This window comes from Homalodisca vitripennis, chromosome 3, assembly GCF_021130785.1.
Source record: "Homalodisca vitripennis isolate AUS2020 chromosome 3, UT_GWSS_2.1, whole genome shotgun sequence".
Lineage (NCBI taxonomy): Eukaryota > Metazoa > Arthropoda > Insecta > Hemiptera > Cicadellidae > Homalodisca > Homalodisca vitripennis.
Genome location: NC_060209.1, coordinates 14,175,099 through 14,200,002, shown reverse-complemented (window position 1 = coordinate 14,200,002; position 24,904 = coordinate 14,175,099). Strand labels below are relative to the sequence as shown.

Sequence of the window (24,904 nt, the reverse complement as noted above, 5' to 3'; positions counted from 1 at the left end):
ACAACTTTTGGAATTAAACCTGAAAAATCTCACTAATAAAGAAAATGGAAAAGTGGTCGAGAATGGTGGGAAAGCTAAAGAAGTGATCCAAACTCCGGCTTCAAAAATAAAAAAAACGCCCACTCATAGCTACATGTCCTACAACAAACCATGTCTAGGTAAACCACTATATACAAGGAAAGGCGAAAATAAATTTAGTGTCTCCCTACAATTGAAGAAATTGAAAACCTTAAATTCAAATATAGAAACACATCCATATGTAAATAATGTCAGGAAATCTCCGCACCATAGTGCTCTGCCCTGCAAACCCACTCTAAAACCCCCTCAAGATGCAAAAATACGAAAGGATGGTGAGACAATAGAGCAATTTTATTTTAACCATTTTCAATACTACCAGGGAAAAATAGAAGAAATGAATAATCACAGAACCTACCCAACTCAGCCAGGAGATAATACATTCCTAGCAGCCTCACCAAACAGTCAAATAAATAGCCAACAACCCCCCAGCACCCCTTTTTTAGGGAATGCCACAGTGAACAAACAGAAGACATAAGGCCAGGAGGTCTACACTTGACTACTTTCGAAAATCATTATATAGGAAAAGAAGATGATAAGATTGGAAGAAAAAAACCGAAGGAAAATCTAAAAAAAGGTAGCAAATTTGTAATCTACCATCAAAACATTGACAGAGTTCGAAATAAAATTGACACACTAAACCACTTCCTACACTTTTCAAAACCTGACATACTTGTACTTACTGAGCATGGCCTCAGTGCTGATTTATTGAAAAATGTCCGATTAATTAGCTATGTACTTATTGCAGAATATAGTAGGGAATTGCACCAAAAAGGTGGTGTTGCAATATTCAAGAGAGTTAATCTGGACAATGAGGTGGAAAGTGTAAATCTTGATAGCAAAAGCATTGAACTTGTTTGTGAGATGACCGCTGTTAAAATCAATATAAACAAAAAAAATCATGTTTACATTCTGGGTGTATACCGACCACCAAGAAGCCCACTGGATCATGCTCTTGAATTACTAAACTCGTCACTAGAAGAACTCCCCATAAACAATTCTGCAATTTGCATTGTTGGTGATCTCAATATTGACTGGCTCAGCACACTGATGGAAAGAGAAAACAATAAATTAAACAACCTCCTATCTGAGTATAACCTGACTCGATGCCTCCTACCTGCTACCAGGATAACCCCTACAAGTGCTACATCAATTGATGTTTTTTGCACCAACTTGGCACCACATAGCTTCAATTTCGAAATCATTGAAAACGGGCTCTCAGACCACACCGGACAACTTTACTTCATGGATTTCCCCTCCACATCAAGTAAACAATCTTCATCAAATGGAAGACGTCTCAGTCCAGATAACATCTCAAATTTAAAGGGGCTTCTTGAAATTCAATCATGGGATCGGGTATACAACTCTCCAAGTGCAGAGGATGCCTACTCAAACTTCATTGGAACTCTGACTACAGCATTAGACATTACATGCCCCCATACAACATCAAGAAACAGATCCAGGAACCGAACTCAAGAATTTAACAACCCTGAAGTAAACATACTGCGGATGTCTTTCATCCAAGCCCACGAGCGCTACTTAGCCAGTGGACAAATTGAGGCTAAAGAGGATACTGCCCAGAAGAAGAAATCCTACGACTTAAAACTAAAAAGTCTTAGAAGGGAAACAAACTCCAACTTCATCGCCGAAGCAAGCAACAAGAGCAAAGCAGTCTGGAGCGTCATTAATAGCGAAAGAGCACCAAAGAGAGAAGCTTCAGAATCCACGTGGAAATTAAAAAATACTGATGATGACACCTACCTAGACGACATTTTTACCATAGCTGAACATTTTAATACCTATTTTACAACAATTGCAGAAGTAACTCTCGGTCATAACAATGCTCCTAGCGCCAAAGACGTTAACTTATGTTCAAACTTCACAGGAACAGGACTTAACATGTTCAATCTTACATCTAATGAGGAAGTATTCAACACTATAAATTCTCTAAAATCCTCTTCCTCCTCAGGCTATGATGACATTTCTTCAAAAATACTGAAGTATTGCAGCTCTGTAACCTGCCAACCCTTAACGGATGTAATCAACAAGTCTCTGACTCAGGGATTATTTCCCTCAAAATTAAAAATGTCAAAGGTATATCCACTGCATAAGCAAGGGAGTAAGCATGACATCAAGAACTATAGACCAATCTCCCTTGTGCCCACTGTATCAAAAGTTTTGGAAAAAATAGTTCTCTCGAGACTGTTAGAGCACCTTCAGCGTAACAATCTGCTGCCAAAAGGACAACATGGGTTCATCCCGGGCAAATCGACTATCACCGCCCTTGCTGAGCTCATTGAGTGTATAATTGATAATATTGAGTCTGAAAATACTGTAACAACTGTTTTTCTCGATATGAGTAAAGCATTTGACTCACTGTCTCATAAGCTTATTTTATACAAAATCAGAACCTTGGGTGTCAGCGGTATAGCCCTGAAATGGTTCGAAAGCTACCTCTCTGGGCGACAGCAAATAGTTGAGCTGAAACACACAGCTAAGGGCTTGACGAAGGCTCTTCATTCACTTCCACAGTATGTTAGAAGAGGAGTTCCGCAAGGATCTGTGTTGGGACCCGTCCTATTCATTTTATTCACTAGTGATCTAGGTAAAACACTCGAGGCTTTTAGTCATCCTGTATCATACGCAGATGACACAGCTCTTATCACCAGCAGTTCAACAGCGGAGTCACTAGAAATCAACACGTATATATCTGTTAGCATGGCCCAACAATATTGCCTAAATAACGACCTTGTTTTCAACCCATCCAAAACAAAACTCCTTGCACTAGGCAGACATAAAGACCACATATCAGGCCCACCAGATCTAGAAAAAGTGGATGAGCTTAAACATTTAGGTATGATATTAGACCAAAATCTTACATGGAGTTGCCACATTGATTACCTTAGCTCAAAGCTCAGCTCTGCTCTCTTTGCTCTCAAAAGGATAAAAGCTACGGGCACAACATCTGCTCTAAAAATAGCCTACCACTCTCTCTTTGAGAGCCATCTTCGGTATGGAATCATCCTTTGGGGGAGTTCTTCAAATGGTAATCTCCAGAGGGTACTAATCTTGCAGAAGCGGGCCATAAGAATCATGGCCGACCTCTCTTCCCGAGACAGCTGCAGAGAATCTTTTACTGAACTCGACATTCTCACTGTGACTTCAATTTACATCATCGAAGTCATCATATATGCTTCCAAGCAAAACTTCCCGAGAAACAGTGAGGTGCACAACTACTACACTAGACAGGCTCAAGCTCACCGTCTACCAGCTCATAGAACAACGCTCTTCACCAAAAAACCATCATTTGCTGGAACCAAGCTTCTGAACTCCCTTCCTGATGCCATCAAGACCGGCAACGCTAAAACTCTAAAAAGAAGACTACACAAGTGGCTGGTGAAGAACTCTATCTACAGTCTCGATGAGTTTTATGACATTCTCAACTCCTGACTTGTAATGTTTTTGTTGTTAATTTTTGTTCTTTCCTTTCAATGTTATGTTTCATAACTTATTATTTTTATTATTGATTGACAACTATTCTGTTCTTGATGATCATGAATAAAGCTTTCTGTATTCTGTATCAATACTGCCATGATGATCTAATCGTCAAAAACAAACCAACTGCGATTTTGTAGCAGGAAAAATGTAAGTTCTCGCTCTACACAATTTGGAAGCGATACATCAAACTAAATTCCTTGGAATAATATTTTGACATCATGAACTTGCTATACAAAAACTAAACATCTACCTCTTTGTATTAAAACCCATAACTCATATTTCTTACATTATGAATTTTTGTTTCAAACCTCTTTTATGATGACAAGTCACTTTATCTGTTTGAGGAACACTTTATTGGGGGGAAAATATTACTTGCATGCGGTTTAATGAACATATTTTTAAAATTATAATGAGTAAACTCAACTTGCATCGGTTAGACTCAGATTTTAGTAATGGCACTGGGTAGTGTGTGTGAGCACATCTAAGATTTGAGTGTGGAAATTGATGAACAGCTAAAATTTTATCTACATATTGAATATTGCTATGAATATCCTTTTTACTTGTAATTCTTTCATCATAGATCTTTATATCAACCACATGTTAACTATCATTTTGAGCTCCTTGTCACTGTCCAAGCGAACTCCAACTAAACCTCAGCTTCACAAAAATGTGATAATCACTGGATGCTGTTAATTGTAAACCTCCCACTCAAAACTATCAATCAGCTCTAATAGTTTCTGAATCAGCTCTGTGTTGTGGATCAAACACACCCATGGATAAGTACAGGTTCCAACATGGAATGTATTAACTTTGACGTAACTATTCACTTTGTGTTTTCAGATCCTTGTGTATGTTCAAAAAGTAAAGGGAATTTTCATTTTTTAGAAAAATACTTATTCATTGACATTGATGTCATGTTCAAAATAGTCGCCATTAGATATTATGCACTTGTGCCAGCGCTCTTCCAATCCTCGAAATACTTCATAAACTCGATCTTTGGAGAGGACTTTTGCTCTTTTAGCAATGTCATCTATACTTTTAAAACGACAGCCCTTTAAGGTTTTTTTTTTATTTTTGGAAATAAAAAAGTTTCAAGAAGCCATGTCTGGAGATATGGGGGCTGAGGCATCGTTACAGTACTGTTTTTTGCCAAAAACTCACGAGCAAGCGATTTGTGAGCAGGTTTATTTTCCTTGTGCAAAAGCCATGAATTGTGTTTCCACAAATCTGACGTTTTTTCGGATTGCTTCATGCAAATAGCATTGAACTAACTAGTAGTATTCCTTATTGACTTTGTGGAAAGAATTCATGATGCATTTTGCCATTTAAATCGAAGAACACAGCATAACCTATGTTCAACTGCACTCATCAGGCCTTTTTTGTGGTAAGCGATCCAGAATGCCTCCACTGGGATGATTGAGCCTTAGTTTCGACGTCATATTCTTAAACCAATGTTTCGTCACAATTTAAAACACGTCTAAGTAATTCTGCATTTTCATTCACGCATTACATTTTGTGATAAAATTATTGGTTTTGCCAAAAATCCTTTTCCACAAAAATACCAACATGAATATAACCAAAATTTGTACCAAACTTTTTATATAATTTTACAGTTCAAATTTGAATTCAGCTAATAAAACCTAAATTTGGGATTACTGTGGTGTAAAATTCGTTGGGCTTATAAATAAAGCAATATTTTATATTGACCTATAAATAAAACATTGCTATTTTAATCGATTTGCTATTTTTTTGTATTTATGTTAGTATGAATAAAGTGGAAATTTTATAAATCTGCAATAAACAACTAATAAAAGAAGTATATTCATGAATTTATGTAAAAAGATTAGTGTGGAAAATATAATAATTTTTTATTGAATACATGAAAAATAAACATTTTTGTTCCTTCCGAAAAGAAATTAATAATGAACTACTGGATGATAGAAAAAGGTACACAAATGTTATACAAAATATTTAATTCATCCATAATTCGTAATAAAATTCATTCACATCTAATCTTATAACCTAAACAGAAATTGAAATATTTAAAAAGATACATACACTTAACTAAATTATCTTATTTACATATTTACAGAACACAAATTACATGCATTCTTAAATTATACTTTCATTACCTACATAAAACTAATAAAAAATTTTAATAATTAAAATTGCTAAACTAGCAATAAAATATCAAAAAATCTTGTTCTCATTAGAGGACCAGCTCAGTATAAGTACTCTTAACGAGCCCATAGAATACTGATAAATATCATATCATGCTTTGTATAAAGATTACTTTAAACATAAAATTATGCTAGTATATACAGGTATAAAAATAATGTACATGTTGAGGTTTCAAAATATAATACCTAAAATGATTTTTAATATTAACCCATTGCGGATTCAGTTGTTTAAGCACGTGTGCCTCAGCTGTTACAAATTATTTGTTGTAACACAGCTTTCAAACTGTAAACTGAAGTGCTACACCACTTTGAGTGTACAACTTCACTTATACCTATCTTTAAAATGAAGTAACATTTGGTTTTGTATTATGTATTATAGTTGGAGGAATTTAGCTGTGCTCGTAGGGCCCCAATACTACCCTTTCAACAAATAAACGATATCTGTGTGGCGGGTTGCGTTTATGTGCTAGCCGCTGAGATGAAGGCGCAACAATCGCTTTAACGACTTTAAACTCACGATTTCGATTTGCAGATTAGTATTGACAAATACTTTATTTCTAAAACACGTTAAATAACACTATAACAACTGAAAAACAAGGATAAGTCCTATTATTGCTATTATTTGGTATTATCTTATTATTTAATTTCACCACAATCAGCACTGTCACAAAACAGACTGATTTTAGCGAGTGTGGTGAGTTATTTAGGCCAATACGATTCCTGAAGAGAGGGTTTTACCCATGAGTCACAGGAAATGTTTTCGGGACGCAGCGCATAATGATACCCCGCCACCCCTCCCACCTATCACCACACAAAGGTCACGCGTGCAGCTAAAGTCTTCGAACTGAATATCTAAGGTAAATAGCACTATTAAAACGGATAGTATAAGCTGAGCTAAATACTTTTCAACTTGAACATACTAGTGCAATCTGTTGGTAATTTATGGAGGATAATTTAACTAAATGTACATTTTTGTTATAAATACCGAGTTGCCCAGAAAACAGTACCACATTCTACCGAGATATCTCGTCAGCGATCCACAATGAATTAATAGTAATTAATTTTATACAACTAATAATGTAAACACTAGCGACACTATTATTCCACATTAACACTTAATCTAATGCTACATAAACTTTCGGTAGAACACATCGTAGTAACACAATAAATATGTATAGAACAGTTCTGTACACTAATACAACTAATGTATAACAATAAATAGTTACAGTAAAATATCACATGAGTTTTGTGTGGTGCTTAATCGTAGCAAACGACGGGACTTCAGCAGCCTTACAATGGAATGTTTCTGCACCTTATACTAATAAAAAAATGTATAAAATAATGTGTATCACTTTACATACAAAAACTATTTTAAAGTTAAGAGTTTTTTCATTAATGTGTACTCATATTAAAATTTTAAAACTATATCTTTATTTAACACACCAAAGATCACACCTGCGACGATATTTTTATGGCTGTCATTATTAGCAGCTGGAGAGCTCATCTTATATCTTGTCAGCACATGACCTTGACCTCTAATTGTACAATACTAAGATGTACATTTCTTAGAAAGAATTTTATATGCAGAGCATTTAATATGCATTTATATGCTGTAAAACGATAAAAAATACTAGTCAAAATTCTTTTGCAGAGTTTCTATAAGAAGGAAACTAAATAAGATTATAAAAAGTTATGTGTGAACAATTTACCTTTGTGCCCAGAAATTTGTGCAATCCATCATGCGTTAACACAAACACTGCTGAATAATTTCACTAACACATACGGTAATAGTATTATCCAACAAAACTAAAAATCTCTTAATTTTTAAATTCCTCTGAATTGAAGTAAAATATACATAAACATAGAGAAACTACTGAAAAGAACATAAAAAAAAGAAAAATAAAAAGTTTTCTGCCAATATTCTCTGTTTAAAAACTAAACAAGATTTTTTTCTGTGCTTGATCATACATTATAATATGGGTCTAAAACATTATAGGGTTCTGATATTTATGAAAAATATGATTTAAATATTTGAATTTCCCAACATACTTTACTTTATTTTTTGAGTTTTTTACTGCAATACATAAGCTGCATATTGCTGAAAAGCACCATAAACAAAATTTTTTTACACATAAAGGAATTGAAGAATATTGTGGAACACAAACACATTTAATAGATGGATATAGAGATTAAATTAGATATGATTAATTTTACTTAAAACGTTATGATTCAGCTTTAAACTAAAATTGAAATAATTTAAATTCAGCAAACTAAAATTGAAATAATTTAACTTCAGCAAACGTTTTTTGGTGACAGCTGATGTTTATACACATTTTGAAGAAATGTATGGACAGACATTTCAAAAACGACTTTTTGACTCAAAATCCGAAAATGGACATTCACTCAAAAGTGGTGAAAACTTTCTTATACACTGAGCTCTGCTTCGGCTAGTATAAGTTACAGTCTTACCAATACGGGGGTACATTAAAACAAACATTTTAATATTTTTGACCAGCTATACATAATTCCATTTTCAAAACTAATTTTTTGTGTGAATTCATATTTTATGTATATGTGTAATAAAATTATAGTAGTGAAAAAGCACAGAAATACCTATAAGAAGCAAATAAGTAGAAAACACAGTGACTTTAAATCTTATCGAAAAAACCTTAAAACTAGATAAATTCTAATGTCAGAGAAAGGTTTGAGGTATCTACAGTTAGTTACTAAAAGGTATCGTAGAATTGTCATGAATGTTGCTAATACAAGTTAAAATGCTATCATTTGATCTTTTACCAAACTGTATAAAATACATATTCTCAGAGTTGTAGATTCGGTAGCAAGCAAACAATTCACTGATTTCATTAAGTCTAAAAACAATGTATGACATAAAAATAGTGATATGCTGCTTAGTGGGTTGACACTTTACAAAATTATATCTCAGTCTTGATATTGGTTAACCCTCTCCCGCTCCCATTGTTTCCAGGCGCTCACGGTGCTTCTAACCTCAATTAATTCGCCCTGCCGGTCGGGCTCGGTCAAAATACGCGGCGTCTGAACTTACATACGTTCTGTCATTGTAATTAACTATAATTATATATATTAATTATTTTACTATATATTGGTTCAATGAAGTTGATTGTACGAGACCATGGAGGGGGCACACGGACAGCTGGGCGCCGGGTTGTTTGTTGCGCAGTTACTTGGTGAAGGTCATTGTCTGGCTCGCCGTCACTGCCCCTGCCACTGTGATCACTCCGAACTACATCCTCAATGCCACTAACCACTTCACAAAGCTCTGGTACATCACTACACTCACTTGAATCGTCGCAATCACTACTAATAACGAGATCGATTTCACTGTCACGAAGTGTACGACAGCAACCCGCCATTGTTTCCGCACAACTAATATAAATAGCAAAATAATAGAATAAATCTACTTTTAAAGTAAAGTAAATGGTCTCCTGATAGCAAACAACCCGTAGTAGTACAAACTATTGCTACTCGAGAGCAGCACTTATCGGCTCTAGTAGATAAAGCAGTGCATGCCGATCTGTGCCGTTTAGGCTGCAGTGGCTATATTGTGGCCGTGCCGATTCATGCCTTGCGAGCGGGAGAGGGTTAAGACTATAAAATATTGGAAGACTTAAGTAATCAATGACATAATGTATTAATTTTTAAGTATCATATTAAGTATAATATAGTCTTACAATGGATGGAATGTAAACATAAATACGCTTAAGTCATAGTAATTTGTCTCGTTATTTCCAACACAACAAGAGAATTCCAAAAAAACTACAAGTATATAAAACAATAATTGTGCTGCATGCTTCACACCTGACATTCTACTATTCCTCTTCCCATAATGCTATTGATATATTTCTATGAAGTTTGTTTTCTATTTTGAAGTCCTATTAGTCTAAATTATCTTCAACATTAGAATTATAACGTATTAGACGAATGTTTATTTACATACTAAATGTAATATTCTTTTTTTATTTTTAAAACAATAAAAGGCCTTTTGGTAAATACTGATTGATTAACATATGAAAATGTTCATGTCACATTAGAAATTGAGATCAGGAATCTTGATAATCCAAATGCAATTTAGAAATGATCATAGTAGAAAGACTACTTGTTTCTATAGGAACAATTGTGTCACAGGAATTGTATTATCAGTGTGGTAGGAATAACAATATTGTAGCATAAAAGAAACTGTTACTTTTTTATTTTTTAAACAATAAAATGCTCTTTGGTAAATACTGATTATAAAATAATCGATTGCCATATGAAAATGTTCAGGTTATATTAGAAATTGAGATCAGGAATCTTGATAATCCTAATGCAATTTAGGAATGAACATAGTAGAAAGACTGTATTTGTTTCCATAGGAACAATTGTGCCACAGGAATTGTGTTATGAGTGTGATAGGAATAACAATATTGTAGTGATGTGAATGTTGAGTTAAGCTTCAGTTCACCTTCCTCTTACGTTCAGCATTTAAAATGTGATGCTGTTGCAGACTTAACTTCTGAAATCTGAAGTCGCGTTCGTCAGAAGGAATCCAAAAATAGTTGGTGATGAAGAAGCTCAAAACGAAACCCCGCATTGTTTTGACATCAGAGCATAAATATTGTAGCATAAAAGAGACTGTTAGGTACAAACCATTGCTTCATAAATAATGACATTTTTAAATTATTCTCGATTCTTGCAATGGAAAAATAAATTTTTTTCCTGATCAAGAAGGCATCTGGTTTTACTGTGTCTCGAAATAATACATCGGGTCTCTACTAGGAGGTTGCTATGTTTTGTTACTGTTAGTATTCATAGTTTTTCTCGTAGTCAAATGAGATAACTTAATAGTGAACGATCACAACAACAACAACAACAATGTCTTTTGAGTCATGTTTCAGGTACTTATTTGAACAAAACACTGTATTTGATGACTCAAATAATTTCAATGTACAAAATTATTTACGTTCCATTTAGTTTGGATTATCAAAGTTCCACTATAGTTGAAAATGAATGTTCAAAATCAATAAAACTACAGGACAACTAGAAAAAAAAATCACTTTTGAGTGAGGGAAAACTTACTAATTTCTTTCATTTTGATTTCTGAAGTGAGCAGCTCAATGTTGATTATGTCAACTTTTTTACCTCTACAATCATCCTTTTAAGCTAGTTTCTTATTATGATTGAAGATAAATTTAGATTCCAGGATACCTCACATAGCAGTCTCTAGGGGTTGGCTCTTGCTGAGCAGGGGCTGGAAGGTACGTAGGTCACGAGGACTGGGGGGTGGAGGGTAGTCCAGGTCCGTCTCCAATAGAGTCTCAGAACGGGGTCGCGGCGGGGGAGAAGGAGCAGCCTGGCGAGCGGAGGGTTGGGGCTCATCCAGATTAGTCTCTAACAGCGCAGCACTCTTGGGCCGCTCGTAGTACACATTGTACTCTCTCTCTGTCTGGAAGTCAGGGTCTGTCTTCACTCCATTTAGAGTAGAAGACGTAAGTGAGGTGTGCAGTGGCAGTGTCGAGGCATTGTTAAAGTAGTCCTCTTGTGATTGCCATGTGCTGTTTGTGCGTGATGCGAACGTTGAGTTGTCTCGGAAACCTGTACATGAACCGAAGAATTGAATATTTCCACAGTGAAATGATTTACATGGCAGTTTATTAATGTAATATAACTATTAGTTATTGGCTGAACATTAGTGAAGTTTATCACTCAAGGTACTGGAAAATTGTCATTTATTTCTTTCTGTGTGTCTACTGTACAATATCTCGAGAAACAACAGACCTCAGACAACAGATATATATATATATATGGGCAACATCGAGTTCAATGATAGCGCATGCAAGTCCATAGGATTTGGCTGAGCATTAGCGAACATTTTTCATTGGTCTTATGGGCAACCATGATGACAACAAAAATCGCAGAATAAATAAATTTGTCAACAAACTGAATACAATCATGACATTTTAACTTGAAAAATAGTACAGCACATGTATCTAACTATCACGAAATTTAGTGCATGAAACTAATTGGACAAGAAACTACATGGACAAGAATAAGTTCTATGATGGTCCATATCCATATTGAGATTTGGCTGAGCGTCATTGAAACCTATCATGCAGTAGGCTGCGCTATTTCTCTTTTGTGCCAGGGTAAAGTAAAAATTTCCTTTCTATATGATTGTCTGTCTGTCTATCTATATAACATCTCAAGAATAAAATGAGCTCAGGAAGCTTGATGTGCGACACATGATGTCACATATTCCTACCTTGTTAACAAATGAGATGTTGCGATATCAGCCATTAGACGGACGGTACTGTGATTCCAGAAACAGTACGAACACGTCAAAAATAATTTATTGGTATAGTTTTAAAAAGAAGTCTTAATGGCTTTTGCTGAGGATTGCTTCTTAATGCATTTATTGCCATTGATAACAAAAATTATTATTTACTAATTTAAAAATAACAGTTCATTTTCATGTACTTCAATTGATATATTTCCGGAACTACAATAAATAACAATCACAATTGTAATTTAATGTCCTACTTATAACATTACATTTAATAACAACACATTTTAGTATTATTTCCTAACTCGTAAAAAAAATAAACTATTTTCAGAAAATTTTTCCTAATGTGTTATTTTGTTGCAATCAAGATGAAAGTGATAAAAATATAGTTTTAAGTGTTCTCACCCTCACCTTGGTTTCTGTAGGACAGGTCGAAACTGGGGTTGACGGCCTCCGAGGCCGAGGGGTTGTGGGCTTCGTAGATGTCATAGCTTTGTGTTTCCTCCTCGAGCGAAGAATTCAGCTGACTCTTGTCCATAGAGTCTATGCTACCAGCCATCTTCTTATAGTCACTACTTTTGTTCAGGGTCGGTGTCGATGTCTGGCTCTGTGACACAAGTCATTCACCTCATAACTCATTATATTGATATTATAAGTTAGAAACCACATCAGACAATCAACTGAAACCGATTTTTACTTTGGATTTAGTAGTTAAACGATGATCTTACCATTATTTTCAGATGGATTTTCTAGTCTGTAACATATTCCATCTTCCTACTTTTATTTTATAGGTGTAAAAAAAACCTAAGTACGCCACTTTTTAACTCCAAATGTTGAGTTGGGATTGTAGTGTTTGGGTGTGTGGAGGATTCCCAGAAATAAGTTAGTCAGCTGTCATTGAGAGGTTCACAGTTTTGTATTTTCATCAAGAAAGGAAGTTATAGGTTTTCAAAAGACCAAGAGTGTAGATCTTGATTGTCTTCTCAGATATTACTAAAAACTACCTTTTCTTCCATACAGCCTTATCATAAGAGAAAGGTTTTAGGTTTTATAAGAACTGAAACAGTTTGATGGCTCCACAACCGGACCAATACGGAAAGGAAACATCCTCGATACATTTTCATAATGGTGTCATACATTAATTTGAGGCGAAACCTTTAACTACAAACCACTATATAGGATTAGTTCATGTATTTTTGGAACAAATTTCGTAATTTTATGGGTCAGTAAACATAAAAATCGTCCAAACAACTTATACATCGTACATATTTGAAAGAGAGTTGAAATTCAATCAAGACAACATTTGGATAACAACGTAGCAAATGAGACTAACCTGCATGGCGTGTTTGTGCCTGTACGCATTGATTGTGGCAAAGCCACCGTGGCTAGATCCAATAGAGCGAACTGAGTGGAGAGACTGACGTATGGAGTTACGCCGCTGGAGCCGCTCAGCACGGCGGTGCCGATTCTTTGATAGCCACAGGAACACGAGCACAGCGACCAACAAGATGGCTGCCAACACAGATCCTAGCACAGCCACGGTGACCATATCATCCTTCCAGCTGAGCAGTGAGATGTGGACCTTCGGATCTGCAAGGTGAAAAGTAATGTGTATTACATTTTTGGTGTTTTAGGTAAACCCTCTCCCAGGCATTCACCTTTGATTACCTCGACAGGGAGCCTGCCGCTCAAGTCCAATTGCTTGTTTGGAATTGTTAATGGAAATATCTATTGACAGTACTGTTGCTCTTGTTCTTTGGTTGTTTTTATCCCTAGTGATTCTATCTAGGAGTAATATGAGATGTTTTATCAATCTCTTCATTGATACTGATTTCATTATTTTTCATCACAGTTACTTCCGATCCTATCATTAATTCTGTATAATTAATGATAAAACTAGATTAATTGTAGACAATTTTCAAAGCTGCAATTTATAAAGTCCTAAATTGATTTCCAAACCACCAACCAGACACTTACCCATCTCACAGAGGAAAGGGTTCAGACGGAGGCAGTGATCGACCTCTATCGTCTGGTACACGAACACTGTGCACTGGTTGATCCGGTCAATGTGCTGAACCCACACACGGTCGTAGAAGTTGTACTTCTGCTGTTGTCTCCGCAGGAAGTTGAATATCTCCAGGGAGTTGCCCATCACGTAGGGCATTGATGCATTGTCCGACTGTAACAAGAATTTTACAACTGATATAACATTTACCTGCAGGAAATCCTGTTCTTTAGGCAAGAATAACTGTTTTAGAGTAACTGAATATTTTAGATTCTCTAAACCAGATCAGATTTGTATAAATTATGTCATTTATTTTCTGTAGTATGTTAAAAATGCTATTATACAAAACTCTGTTTCGAACAAGATGGCGTAACAGAAAAGAGTAATGACTTCCCACAATAACTTACATCTATTTCTTTAATAACTGGTATTTTTAGTATCATATCTGTTTTTTAACCATCAATACATGTTTTACTCAAATAATTTTTGCAAAAATAAAATTCTTAATAATTCAGTATTACTGACATGTACTGCTGAAAGATCGCTCTCAAGAAAGAAACGGGTCAAAAACTTTTGAAGGAACAAAGTGGAGCCTTAATATTTGTCCACTACAGAAAAATATTAGCTGCCTGGACCCTCCCCAATTTTTTTCTATGTTCTTACTCACAGTGAACAAATTTATTTAAATTTCATAATTTTTATTTAAAATTTAAATTTGTTTCTTATAATGAATCAAAATATTGATTTCATGAATTTATTGACCAAAAATATAATTTCCTTAGTTTACAACGGTGTATCCTTTTCCTGTAGTTGTTAAGATGTAATGATGTAATAATAACATTATAACACCAGTCCTAGAATAAATGTGTTACTATAGATGCTATGGGCTTAGTCGTCAAAGTTTCTCTTACTGTATGGAATTTTCTCACTAAAGAACTTTGTAAAATGTTGATGAAATTAAACATCTCTTACTGATAAAATAAACTAATATTATTAGCTAATATGTAACTAAAATTAGCATTGTGTGTCAATAATATTAGATGTAAAATACAAAAACAGAATTGGTAAACATATCACAAAATATTATTTAAAATGTTTAGAAATCCGACAAAACTTTGGTAACATTATAACTATCTAGATTAAAGCACATCTCTGATATAAACATTCAATTCATAAAGTATATTCTGACTGTGACAAGGATGAAGCTATTTACCCGACAGAAGTCCCTGGCCTCCTGGAACGTCATAGGAGCCCCGATGTAGATGTAACAAGTGTCAGCCACAAGGTCCCAGCCAGGAGGACATTTCCCAGACAGGATAGATCGGTTGTTCATCTGGAATGGCCTGGACAAGGGACAACCACGTACTGTGTAAATTATTCAACACGATCAAAGAACTTGGAATTTACATGAAATAGCTACAATTAGCAACCTTCACCCTTTTCCCACGCGTATGACAGTAACTATCATGCATAGGTATAATGGCAAATATAGTAATCAGAGTTTTATTTCTCTATCAAGAACTGATGTTGCTACAAGGTAATAATGTAGCAATAAGCCCCTCCATACCTTAAAAATTTTTTAAAAGAAACCAAAGTATATTGGATTAAAATTTTACAACAATCTTCCTATCGAAATTAAGTCAGAGGATACATTCAATAAATTTAAAATAAAATTTAAAAGTTTCTCATTAACAAGGCTATACATTCCTTTAATGAATTCCTGTAATGATTCTGAAGGTAGAGTACTCCATAGTTGTTTTATGCCAAAAGCTGTTTTAATTTTAACCTTTTAACAACTGTAATAATTGTATTTTAAACTTTTCCTATTTCCTGTGATATATCTTGTATTTTCTGTTATCTTGTTTTTTTTTTTTAACCGAGTAAGAACGTGAATTAAATCCTGACACTATTCTTGTACATATGTTTATATGCTAAGTGAATAAAGCTGTTTTGAATTGAATTGAAATTTCCGTAAAACTGATGCATTAGAATATTGACTGAACGTCAGAAAACAGCTGCGCTCCAATCATTGTTCTCAACCTTTTTAAAGTAGTGATTATATTTTTGCGTTTTCACTAAACTGGAAAATATTTCTTTCAAATTCAATTTTAACAATTTTGTCCAATAATAACTTTATAAATCTTAATTCAAATAGCACTTTAAGTGAGTAAACATTTTTATATTGATATCACATTAGGGAGGAATAAAAAAAAAGGAAATTTATATCCAGCGCTCTTAAGGGTAAGCTAATGTAGAATATCCAGTAGGAAGTATTACAGCTGATTATAACAAACATATCATGTGAAAAGCTGTTCCAGTATAGTATTTTGACTTGATCGTCCACTAAAACACTGTAAAATTATTATTACACAAATAACTTTCAGTGTCTTGAGCAGCAATACAGAAAGTGATGTTTTACACTCACAATATTGATACTTGGGGCAAGAGAGTGAGCAACAATGTATCTTTTGTGCTCCCCTAACTATCAGTTCTCATAAAGTTGCGGACAATAAAAAAATTCTACTGTCTTTCTGGGGTGTGCCTCGTTTATACCTTCATTGAAAAAAAGCTTAAAAAAATATGTTCCAGTCCACTCCTCATAATGCTTTGAAACAACTGGACAATTCAGTCAGAGGTGATTCACTGATTATTCTCTTTTTACTGGAAAATCTACACACCTTCAAGTAACTGAATCCTGGTTTTGTATATTTTTTTTTAAGAAGTCCATGGTCTTAGTTCCTAGGCTTACCCTGGAGCAACAACTATTAAGTTTTACAGTTAAAAATGTGTCGAAACATTGCTCACACAACTTGAAATACTTTGACCTCCCAGTGGAGATCCATCTGTAGTAAACAGACGATCAACCAAAACCTTTAATTTAGTATTGGAGTCTTGAAGAGGTTGCTTCCATTGCATGATATTAGTACTTTCTCACCGACGTGGAGCTCTAGAGCCTCATGCACTCTTTCTTAAAACCCGGCGTGGGGCTGTAGAGCCCCACGCTTTGTTTGATTTGTATAGTTGGTTTAGATCAGCCGTATTTGCAAGAGACTTATCTAATGTATCTTACGGCAATTTGGAATGGCCAAGAATGTTATGAGATGGAAATTATCACAAAAAATATGTACTTTTTGTTTGACACTAAACTGGAACGCTGCTACATAAAACTTTGAGGTTCAGTGTGTCAGCTAGACCGCAACCACGTGTAGAATTAAGCTGACTTTGAGGTTATGTTCGTCAGTCAGGCCGGAAGCAGTTGCAGCACACAACTGTTTGGTATTTTTTTATGTCCGAAGGCAGAACGAGAGCGAAGCCACGTGTCCCTCTAGAGCCCCACGACGGTCTCAATCAATACATTATTACTTCATTCCGGCATGGGTCTCTAGAGCCCCACGGCAAAAAAACTAAAAAAAATACTCAATATATTTATTTCGCTAAAACAAGTATACTTTATGTTATGTACAATCAAAATTAAAGCTTTTGACAAAAAAAAAAAAAAAAAAAAAAACGGTTTTTTAACATTATATAGTGCATAATACATAAGGCATATTAAAAAATCGATAAAATCACGATTGTCGCGAATGTGTTAATGTACGGATTTAGAAAACACCAATATAACAATTCCACAAACTTACCGGAAGTCTACCTCCAGTAGGTGAGGCTCGTCGGAACGGTCTCGTATCCGTCCACTAACCGCAATCGTTTCGTTGAAACCCCAGTAGTTGTTTCTGGCATCGATCGGAGTCTTCCACACATCTTGTCTACAAGCAGAGAGGTTCTTGTTAATTATTGCTTGAAAAGTTATAACAATCTTAATACGCAAAAAAGTTTGTAATTGTTTATACCATTTTTTTCTCTAGCAATTTACGGAACTTTTAGGAATGCACAAACACATTATTTAAGTTTCGTAATTTTTGTGCAGGGTGTTTCCACAGGGAGTCATCTCAGCCAAAGTAGGTGATTGCAAAATCGAAATATATGTATAACAAACAATGAAAACATTTGAGGAATACATTAAATATATTTTTAATCACTCCAAAGAACGGGTGAACACTAAAGTAACAAAATTATCACCCACTTCAAAATGTAAATACTTATAAAACACTAATGTATTAATACATTGTTGTTGTTAACAACATGAAAACTTAGTTTAGTTTGTCAACTGTGTAATTCATTGTTATGTTTTAAGACTAATAAAGATTCTTGATACATGAAGACTTATAGTACATCATTTTTATTTTGCAAGCTTGAAAGAAAATACTGAGTATTCTGTAAATGTCACCACTTTTTATACTTAGGCTGTTATTTTGAATCTGCTAATGTTTGTTGTTAAAATTGCAGGTCTTTAATAATGTTAAAATAATAGACAAATTACTCCAAGAAAGTAGGAAACAGTTTAAAAATTTGTGGCACATTTTGACTTTTAGACAGTTATATGTTTTACTTTATTCTTCATAAATTATTTCTGGAATACCTCTAATTAGATATGTCTTAAAAACACAAATGTAAAACTCAATTTACTTAAATCCCCCCACTAACCTTTACAAATATGTACAACAGTATCCATATTATATTTTGACAGACTATAAATAAGAGAGGCTTATGTATAATAGTTTCATTATATATATATATATATATATATATATATATATATCTTTTTAATATCTCATCACTGGTATATAGAACTGAATTGTAAAGTTTTTAACCCTCATTGAAGTTTTTGGTCTCATTGAAAACCGCACCAACTATCCCCAGGTTGGATTTATTTTCTGCTAATGTTACATCTTTTTTACATTAAACAAACAAAATATTTTCAATACTTATTTGTTAAATATTTTTATTGTTGTTTTTACAAAGAAAAGTTAAAAATACCAAAAGTCTATTCAAAATATATATAATATATATATCTTTTTAATATCTCATCACTGGTATAAGGAACTGAATTTTAAAGTTTTTAAGTCTTTGAGGTCTCATTAAAAATCGCACCAACTGTCCCCAGGCCGTATTTATTTTCTGCTATATTACATCTTTTCTACATTATACAAACCAAATATTTTAAATACTTTTTTCTGTAATATTTTTATTTGTTGTTTTTTACAAAAGAAAGTTAAAAATACCAAAAGAGCCCATACATTCTTTAAAAATTTTTATAGGTAATAATTTTTTTAAATTTAAAAACAAAATATCAAATTAATAAAAAGTAAAAACATCACCTTTATTTGCTACAGATAAACAAAAGACCAAAATTGCATGGATGAAGCACAAAAAACACTAGAATACTACTAAGGTTATGCTTTAAATCATTTTACAGGTTGTTTGAAGTTTTTTGGGTGTGATCATTTTCCTCACATGTGGATCCAAGCTACATAGTAATTAGATTTATTTGGCCTGGGTCCAGGTCTAGGCCTACTTTTAGTTACAAAAAAGTAAAAAATAGTCAGCAACAATATCTGGTTGATCTATGTGCGAGTGTTCAGCGGAAATACTTTTGGACAAACCGGCCTCAAGGGGTTAACAAAAGTAATAAAGACTTATTCCATTATTATACAGATATAATACAAGTTTTCCAGGACACCGTTGAAAAATCTTCACCCATGTATACTCACTACAGAAAATGCTAAAGCACAGCTACTCATTTAGCCATGTGTATTGTGTATACTGGAAATGGATGGATAGAAATGGATTGTCTTTACTGCACCCAGTTAGCTATCCAGAAATTATTGTAATGTTAATAGAAACCAGGAAATTTACTTGATTAACAAAGGGACTACGCATTTGTAATCAATGAAAACACCAGAATCAATATTTATTATTTGATAATTTGGTGCAGTGGCTTAACTACAGGAATCAGAAGCAGGAGCTCTGTATACTTGTTTTTGTCTAAACCACAGTGTGTGAAATCTGGCTGAATTGAAGGAATCAGACGCAGGAGCTCTGTATACTTGTTTTTGTCTAAACCACAGTGTGTGAAATCTGGCTGAGTTGAAGGAATCAGACGCAGGAGCTCTGTATACTTGTTTTTGTCTAAAACCACAGTGTGTGAAATCTGTGCTAAATTGAAGGAATCAGATGCCGGAGCTCTGTATGCTTATGTTTGTCTACACTACAGTGTGTGAAATCTGGCTGAATTGAAGGAATCATCAGACGCAGGAGCTCTGTATACTTGTGTTTGTCTAAACCACAGTGTGTGAAATCTGGCTGAATGAAGGAATCAGACGCAGGAAGCTCTGTATACTTGTTTTTGTCTAAAACCACAGTGTGTGAAATCTGGCTGAGTTGAAGGAATCAGACGCAGGAGCTCTGTATACTTGTTTTTGTCTAAACCACAGTGTGTGAAATCTGGCTAAATTGAAGGAATCAGATGCCGGAGCTCTGTATGCTTATGTTGGTCTACACTACAGTGTGTGAAATCTGGCTGAATTGAAGGAATCAGATGCAGGAGCTCTGTATACTTGTTTTTGTCTAAACCACAGTGTGTGAAATCTGGCTAAATTGAAGGAATCAGATGCCGGAGCTCTGTATGCTTATGTTTGTCTACACTACAGTGTGTGAAATCTGGCTGAATTGAAGGAATCAGACGCAGGGGCTCTGTATACTTGTTTTTTGTCTAAACCACAGTGTGTGAAATCTGGCTGAATTGAAGGAATCAGACGCAGGAGCTCTGTATACTTGTTTTTGTCTAAACCACAGTGTGTGAAATCTGGCTGAATTGAAGGAATCAGACGCAGGAGCTCTGTATACTTGTGTTTTGTCTAAACCACAGTGTGTGAAATCTGGCTGAATTGAAGGAATCAGACGCAGGAGCTCTGTATACTTGTTTTTGTCTAAACCACAGTGTGTGAAAATCTGGCTGAATTGAAGGAATCAGACGCAGGAGCTCTGTATACTTGTTTTTGTCTAAACCACAGTGTGTGAAATCTGGCTGAGTTGAAGGAATCAGACGCAGGAGCTCTGTATACTTGTTTTTGTCTAAACCACAGTGTGTGAAATCTGGCTGAATTGAAGGAATCAGACGCAGGAGCTCTGCATACTTGTTTTTGTCTAAACCACAATGTGTGAAATCTGGCTGAATTGAAGGAATCAGACGCAGGAGCTCTGTTTACTTGTGTTTGTCTAAACCAACAAGTGTGTGAAATCTGGCTGAGTTGAAGGAATCAGACGCAGGAGCAGGAGCTCTGTATACTTGTTTTTGTCTAAACCACAGTGTGTGAAATCTGGCTGAATTGAAGGAATCAGATGCGGAGCTCTGCATACTTGTGTTTGTCTAAACCACAGTGTGTGAAATCTGGCTGAATTGAAGGAATCAGACGCAGGAGCTCTGCATACTTGTTTTTGTCTAAACCACAGTGTGTGAAATCTGGCTGAATTGAAGGAATCAGACGCAGGAGCTCTGTATACTTGTTTTTTTGTCTAAACCACAGTGTGTGAAATCTGGCTGAGTTAAAGGAATCAGACGCAGGAGCTCTGTATACTTGTTTTTGTCTAAACCACAGTGTGTGAAATCTGGCTGAATTGAAGGAATCAGACGCAGGAGCTCTGCATACTCGTTTTTGTCTAAACCACAGTGTGTGAAATCTGGCTGAATTAAGGGAATCAGACGCAGGAGCTCTTTATACTTGTGTTTGTCTAAACCACAGTGTGTGAAATCTGGCTGAATTGAAGGAATCAGACGCAGGAGCTCTGTATACTTGTGTTTGTCTAAACCACAGTGTGTGAAATCTGGCTGAATTGAAGGAATCAGACGCAGGAGCTCTGTATACTTGTTTTTGTCTAAACCACAGTGTGTGAAATCTGGCTGAATTGAAGGAATCAGACGCAGGAGCTCTGTATACCTGTTTTTTGTCTAAACCACAGTGTGTGAAATCTGGCTGAATTGAAAGGAATCAGACGCAGGAGCTCTGTATACTTGTTTTTGTCTAAACCACAGTGTGTGAAATCTGGCTGAGTTGAAGGAATCAGACGCAGGAGCTCTGTATACTTGTGTTTGTCTAAACCACAGTGTGTGAAATCTGGCTGAGTTGAAGGAATCAGACGCAGGAGCTCTGTATACTTGTTTTTTTCTAAACCACAGTGTGTGAAATCTGGCTGAGTTGAAGGAATCAGACGCAGGAGCTCTGTATACTTGTTTTTGTCTAAACCACAGTGTGTGAAATCTGGCTAAATTGAAGGAATCAGATTGCCGGAGCTCTGTATGCTTATGTTTGTCTACACTACAGTGTGTGAAATCTGGCTGAATTGAAGGAATCAGATGCAGGAGCTCTGTATACTTGTTTTTTGTCTAAACCACAGTGTGTGAAATCTGGCTAAATTGAAGGAATCAGATGCCGGAGCTCTGTATGCTTATGTTTGTCTACACTACAGTGTGTGAAATCTGGCTGAATTGAAGGAATCAGATGCAGGGGCTCTGTATACTTGTTTTTGTCTAAACCACAGTGTGTGAAATCTGGCTGAATTGAAGGAATCAGACGCAGGAGCTCTGTATACTTGTTTTTTGTCTAAACCACAGTGTGTGAAATCTGGCTGAATTGAAGGAATCAGACGCAGGAGCTCTGTATACTTGTGTTTGTCTAAACCACAGTGTGTGAAATCTGGCTGAATTGAAGGAATCAGACGCAGGAGCTCTGTATACTTGTTTTTGTCTAAACCACAGTGTGTGAAATCTGGCTGAATTGAAGGAATCAGACGCAGGAGCTCTGTATACTTGTTTTTGTCTAAACCACAGTGTGTGAAATCTGGCTGAGTTGAAGGAATCAGACGCAGGAGCTCTGTATACTTGTTTTTGTCTAAACCACAGTGTGTGAAATCTGGCTGAATTGAAGGAATCAGACGCAGGAGCTCTGCATACTTGTTTTTTGTCTAAACCACAGTGTGTGAAATCTGGCTGAATTGAAGGAATCAGACGCAGGAGCTCTGTAGTATACTTGTGTTTGTCTAAACCACAGTGTGTGAAATCTGGCTGAGTTGAAGGAATCAGACGCAGGAGCTCTGCATACTTGTTTTTGTCTAAACCACAGTGTGTGAAATCTGGCTGAATTGAAGGAATCAGACGCAGGAGCTCTGCATACTTGTTTTTGTCTAAACCACAGTGTGTGAAATCTGGCTGAATTGAAGGAATCAGACGCAGGAGCTCTGCATACTTGTGTTTGTCTAAACCCACAGTGTGTGAAATCTGGCTGAATTGAAAGGAATCAGACGCAGGAGCTCTGTATACTTGTTTTTGTCTAAACCACAGTGTGTGAAATCTGGCTGAGTTAAAGGAATCAGACGCAGGAGCTCTGTATACTTGTTTTTGTCTAAACCACAGTGTGTGAAATCTGGCTGAATTGAAGGATATCAGACGCAGGAGCTCTGCATACTCGTTTTTGTCTAAACTACAGTGTGTGAAATCTGGCTGAATTAAGGAATCAGACGCAGGAGCTCTTTATACTTGTGTTTGTCTAAACCACAGTGTGTGAAATCTGGCTGAATTGAAGGAATCAGACGCAGGAGCTCTGTATACTTGTGTTTGTCTAAACCACAGTGTGTGAAATCTGGCTGAATTGAAGGAATCAGACGCAGGAGCTCTGTATACTTGTTTTTGTCTAAACCACAGTGTGTGAAATCTGGCTGAATTTGAAGGAATCAGACGCAGGAGCTCTGTATACCTGTTTTTGTCTAAACCACAGTGTGTGAAATCTGGCTGAAATTGAAGGAATCAGACGCAGGAGCTCTGTTATACTTGTTTTTGTCTAAACCACAGTGTGTGAAAATCTGGCTGAGTTGAAGGAATCAGACCCAGGAGCTCTGTATACTTGTGTTTGTCTAAACCACAGTGTGTTGAAATCTGGCTGAGTTGAAGGAATCAGACGCAGGAGCTCTGTATACTTGTTTTTGTCTAAACCACAGTGTGTGAAATCTGGCTGAATTGAAGGAATCAGACGCAGGAGCTCTGTATACTTGTTTTTGTCTAAACCACAGTGTGTGAAAATCTGGCTGAATTGAAGGAATCAGACGCAGGAGCTCTGTATTACTTGTGTTTGTCTAAACCACAGTGTGTGAAATCTGGCTGAATTGAAGGAATCAGACGCAGGAGCTCTGTATACTTGTTTTTGTCTAAACCACAGTGTGTGAAATCTGGCTGAGTTGAAGGAATCAGACGCAGGAGCTCTGTATACTTGTGTTTGTCTAAACCACAGTGTGTGAAATCTGGCTGAATTTGAAGGAATCAGACGCAGAAGCTCTGCATACTTGTTTTTGTCTAAACCACAGTGTGTGAAATCTGGCTTGAATTGAAGGAATCAGACGCAGGAGCTCTGTGTACTTGATTTTGTCTAAACCACAGTGTGTGAAATCTGGCTGAATTGAAGGAATCAGACGCAGGAGCTCTGTATACTTGTGTTTGTCTAAACCACAGTGTGTGAAATCTGGCTAAATTGAAGGAATCAGATGCCGGAAGCTCTGTATGCTTGTTTTTGTCTAAACCACAGTGTGTGAAATCTGGCTGAATTGAAGGAATCAGACGCAGGAGCTCTGTGTACTTGATTTTGTCTAAACCACAGTGTGTGAAATCTGGCTGAGTTGAAGGAATCAGACGCAGGAGCTCTGTATACTTGTGTTTGTCTAAACCACAGTGTGTGAAATCTGGCTAAATTGAAGGAATCAGATGCCGGAGCTCTGTATGCTTATGTTTGTCTACACTAGTGTCTGAAATCTGGCTAAATTGAAGGAATCAGATGCCGGAGCTCTGTATGCTTATGATTGTCTACACCACAGTGTCTGAAAACTGGCTAAATTGAAGGAATCAGATGCCGGAGCTCTGTATGCTTATGTTTGTCTACACCACAGTGTCTGAAATCTGGCTAAATTGAA

General features: G+C 35.8%; 1 protein-coding gene across 2 annotated transcripts in view; it reads right to left on the bottom strand.

Annotated features, from left to right (window-relative positions):
• Positions 1-10,945: 10,945 nt before the first annotated feature.
• The window catches only part of LOC124356600 (protein bark beetle), a 131,666-nt gene continuing 117,707 nt past the window's right edge, over positions 10,946-24,904 (bottom strand). For both annotated transcript variants that reach the window (XM_046807698.1, XM_046807699.1), the window contains 6 exons: positions 17,692-17,817; positions 15,270-15,399; positions 14,029-14,230; positions 13,385-13,641; positions 12,463-12,658; positions 10,946-11,363 (listed from right to left, as the gene is read on the bottom strand). In XM_046807698.1, the coding sequence (XP_046663654.1) occupies positions 10,978-11,363; positions 12,463-12,658; positions 13,385-13,641; positions 14,029-14,230; positions 15,270-15,399; positions 17,692-17,817 (1,297 nt within the window). In that variant the 3' untranslated portion in view covers positions 10,946-10,977. The remainder of the gene's footprint in view (positions 11,364-12,462; positions 12,659-13,384; positions 13,642-14,028; positions 14,231-15,269; positions 15,400-17,691; positions 17,818-24,904) is intronic.